Source organism: Gossypium hirsutum, chromosome A06 (assembly GCF_007990345.1).
Source record: "Gossypium hirsutum isolate 1008001.06 chromosome A06, Gossypium_hirsutum_v2.1, whole genome shotgun sequence".
NCBI lineage: Eukaryota > Viridiplantae > Streptophyta > Magnoliopsida > Malvales > Malvaceae > Gossypium > Gossypium hirsutum.
Window position 1 is genome coordinate 73,325,287 of NC_053429.1, and position 3,693 is coordinate 73,328,979.

General features: G+C 37.6%; 1 protein-coding gene across 1 annotated transcript; it reads left to right on the forward strand.

Annotated features, from left to right (window-relative positions):
• Positions 1 to 508: 508 nt before the first annotated feature.
• LOC107937418 (NAC domain-containing protein 35) lies at positions 509 to 3,434 on the forward strand. Its single transcript, XM_016870290.2, has 3 exons — positions 509 to 1,165; positions 1,309 to 1,577; positions 2,067 to 3,434. The coding sequence occupies exons 1-3, from the start codon at positions 919 to 921 to the stop codon at positions 2,760 to 2,762; spliced, it is 1,212 nt and encodes a 403-aa protein (XP_016725779.1). The 5' UTR covers positions 509 to 918; the 3' UTR covers positions 2,763 to 3,434.
• The last annotated feature ends 259 nt before the right edge of the window (positions 3,435 to 3,693 follow it).

The following is a 3,693-nucleotide window of genomic DNA, read 5'->3' on the forward strand; positions in this document are numbered from 1 at the left end:
GTGTCATGTTAACATGAAGCACACGTGGATTAGCACGCGAGTTGTCAAGCCAAATCATTAAAAAAAATTAATGTTTTAGTTAATATATTTATTAAAAAATAATTTAAAAGACTAAAATTAACTAAAAACACTCAAATGATAAAATATATAAATTCTGCTAAATTTGAAAGTATGCTTATTATATATATTAAATCATATCATATAGCTATGCTTTATAAATCTTAGAATCAAATAAAAGGAAAAAGGAAGATTAAAGAAGAAAATTAGACGATAAAAAATAATGGATCTCAGCCATGTAAATAAATATATAAAAATGAATTAGTGTAGTGAAATTCATACTTATGATATATTTTAAAACGTAAATAATAGTTGAAAGGTTAAACTGATAAATCCAGTACATTGCGTATTATACTGATATAGTATGTGTGGCATGGCATTGTTTTGAATCTCCAATTTCTTTTTTATAAATGGGCTAAACATAAAACAATTTAAATTTGAATTTATTTTACTTTATTAGAAGGGGAATTAAAGAGAAAATAAGGGAAAGAGAAAGAAATGTCCAAGGGCACCGCTAATGGTTGTGGCCACCCTGTCTTCTTAGAGACATGTCATTTTCTCATCTTAAACACCTTTAAGAATACCTCCTCCTATGTAGGCCCTCAATCCTGTGTACATCTTCTTTTCTCTCAAAAATAACCTTTTTCACAAATTACAATTTGGTTAGGAGGACAATCTTTAACCCTTTCTCTAGATCTTATCTTTGCCTACCACTCGCTGTTGCGCTCGATCATTCGTACAAAGCTCTCAGGGTATAAAGAGGGCTGCCCTGGCTGAGGCGAGGATATCGACGAGGAAGGAGGAGAACAGCTTATTATGAGTCGTAATATTATTCCTATAGTATTGTTGGTTAATTAGTTTATGGCAATAGCAAGCATGAGCAACGATAATACCAGTAACGTTGACCTCGACTTCAACAACAGCAACAGCAGCAGCTCCAGCAAAGATGACCATGAACAAGACATGGTGATGCCTGGTTTTCGATTCCATCCTACCGAGGAAGAACTTGTAGAGTTCTACCTTCGCCGTAAGGTAGAGGGCAAGCGCTTCAATGTCGAACTCATTACTTTTCTTGATCTATATCGCTATGACCCTTGGGAACTTCCTGGTATATATATAATATATATTTTCTCTGTATTAATCACTACCATACTTCCTACATACATTTATATATATATCGATCGAGCTACAACAATCAATCGCAGTGATTCTTGTTTTGTTTTTGGGTATTTTGATTTTCTGGGGCATCAGCCATGGCAGCGATTGGGGAGAAGGAATGGTTCTTCTACGTGCCTAGAGACAGAAAGTACAGAAACGGAGATCGACCGAATCGTGTCACGACTTCAGGCTACTGGAAGGCAACGGGAGCTGACCGCATGATTCGGGGAGAGAATTCTCGATCTATTGGCCTCAAGAAAACCCTAGTCTTCTACTCCGGAAAAGCCCCCAAAGGCATCCGAAGCAGTTGGATTATGAACGAGTATCGCTTGCCTCACCACGAAACTGAACGCTATCAAAAGGTACCCATCATCCTTCACCATTGATATCTATATGAAAACCCTTTCGGCCCGGGGTCCTTTCTTTTCCTATTTTGCATGTGGTGCAGTCTCTAACCCTAATTTCTCATTTGGAAAGCAAAAGCTTTCAACTTTGTACTTCTCCTAAAAGTTAACGCTTTTCAACTTCACTTTTGAGTTCCAAAGCTTCAGTTTTAGTAAGCAGCTGGATATGCAAAAGCAGGAAATAAATAATAGCCAACATGCTAACATCGTAAACAACTTTAATCAGGCCTTGTTGTAATTAACTGATTTCTCAATTAAATATTTTTCTTTTTAATCTTAAAACTGTAAGGAACGTGCATGAACTAATTTAAATTCAATGACCCATACCGTGTACCGACCTCACATGTATTGAATACGAGTTCTAACTAAAAGGAACGCTCAGTGTCGGAACTGTTTCTCTTACCATGAAATTTCATCGTCCTTCATCAAATCCTTAATTTATTTCAGGCTGAAATATCGCTTTGCCGCGTGTACAAGAGAGCTGGAGTTGAAGATCACCCCTCACTCCCCCGTTGTCTTCCAACGAGGGCATTGACCTCATCGAGAGGACTGCAGTCAGAAAAGAAATATTCGCAGGCCCAAGATGCAGCTCAACAAGCCATGGAAAGGTTTCAAGGGTTTGGAGGAGGAGAATCACAACCACAACTGGAGATTGAAAAGATAAGTGAGACTGATGGGAGCAGTAGTAGTACTTCTGATGTTACAACAGCCCTTGCACTTTCCAAGCAGAATGTGTACCGTCCAACGGCCCTTATAAGAACAACACTTGGGTTACCATCTGGAATAATGGAAGAGGAGGGACTGTTCTTAAATCAGTCTAAGCAAGGCTGCACTTCTTTACTTCCCAATTCCACCACTCTCTTTCAACTGGGCTCGTCTTCTGTTTCATCAAATGTTGTTGACGATCTTCACAGGCTAGTAAGCTACCAACAAGCTACAATGAATCCGCTGCAATTCTACAACACTTATCAACAACAACAACAGCAACCCGAGTTTTCTACGTTGCCCCCTCAATCACAGGCTCAGCAGCTTTCACTCAACGTGCTACCCAGCTCACTTCCACTAACGACTTTCTCGGATCGGTTGTGGGAGTGGAGTCCAATCCCAGAACCAAGTAGGGAGTTCACCAATCCTTTCAAGTAGGCGATGTAGACTGCATCTACATATCTTACACATAGATATGTATAGTATGTTTCTACTGATATCTTTTATGTCTAGTCTGAGTCTCTAATCTTTAATGTCTCTGCTTTTATTTTCACCATCTCACTGGCTAGAACTTGATCAGATATATCCTTCAGGACTAGCATAACTGTATAAGTGTTTAGTTCTCAATTAGGGTTTTGGGTTTCTTTGAGGTTGTTTGATTCCCTTAGTTATTTCTTGCTGGGGTAGTGCAGGCTCCAACTTGAGGAAGGAAGGAATATATATATTATCGTCACTTTAGTGGTCATACATAGTCTAGATCTTGAAGATAAATTATGTTTCCAGAATTTAGGTAATGTAACTGAATCATATTAGTGATTTACTCTGAGAAGTCAAAACTAGATTTCTTCAATCTTCAAAACAGTAGAGCCGTGTAGACTATCGACAAGAGAATGATGATTGTATGATTGAATATTCCCAAATATTATTAGAAGAGTATCGCAGAAAATGGTCTGGGGTCGAAGTTGGAATCATCCACAGCTGACAAGCAAACATCAGCAATGAACACATGAAAGATCGTCCTATTTTTATGATGCTTTTATTGGTCTTGCATTGTATCTTTTACACTTTACATTCAAGCTAAAAATGAATATGGAAGTCCTATTTTTATGATGCTTTTATTGTTCTCGCATTGTATCTTTTACACTTTACATTCAAGCTAAAAATGAATATGAAAGAGACATCGATCTTACATCTAATGCTGCTATTCATTTCGATAAATTTAATTAGCAGGTGGATTTAGAGACGACCTTTAAGGAGCATATATATATGTGTGTGTGTAAGTATATAAAGAGAGAGGATGCATGGATGATCGAATTTTTCTGCAGTAACTGAGGTAAAGGGCATATAGCTGTATTCTAATATAGGAATT

What these genes read in the sequence shown, in the direction of transcription:
- LOC107937418 (XM_016870290.2), top strand. Translation starts at nt 919, where the DNA reads ATGGCAATAGCAAGCATGAGCAACGATAATACCAGTAACGTTGACCTC. An exon ending in TGACCCTTGGGAACTTCCTG is followed by an intron (nt 1,166 to 1,308) that starts GTATATATATAA and finishes CTGGGGCATCAG; the next exon opens with CCATGGCAGCGATTGGGGAG. An exon ending in AAACTGAACGCTATCAAAAG is followed by an intron (nt 1,578 to 2,066) that starts GTACCCATCATC and finishes AATTTATTTCAG; the next exon opens with GCTGAAATATCGCTTTGCCG.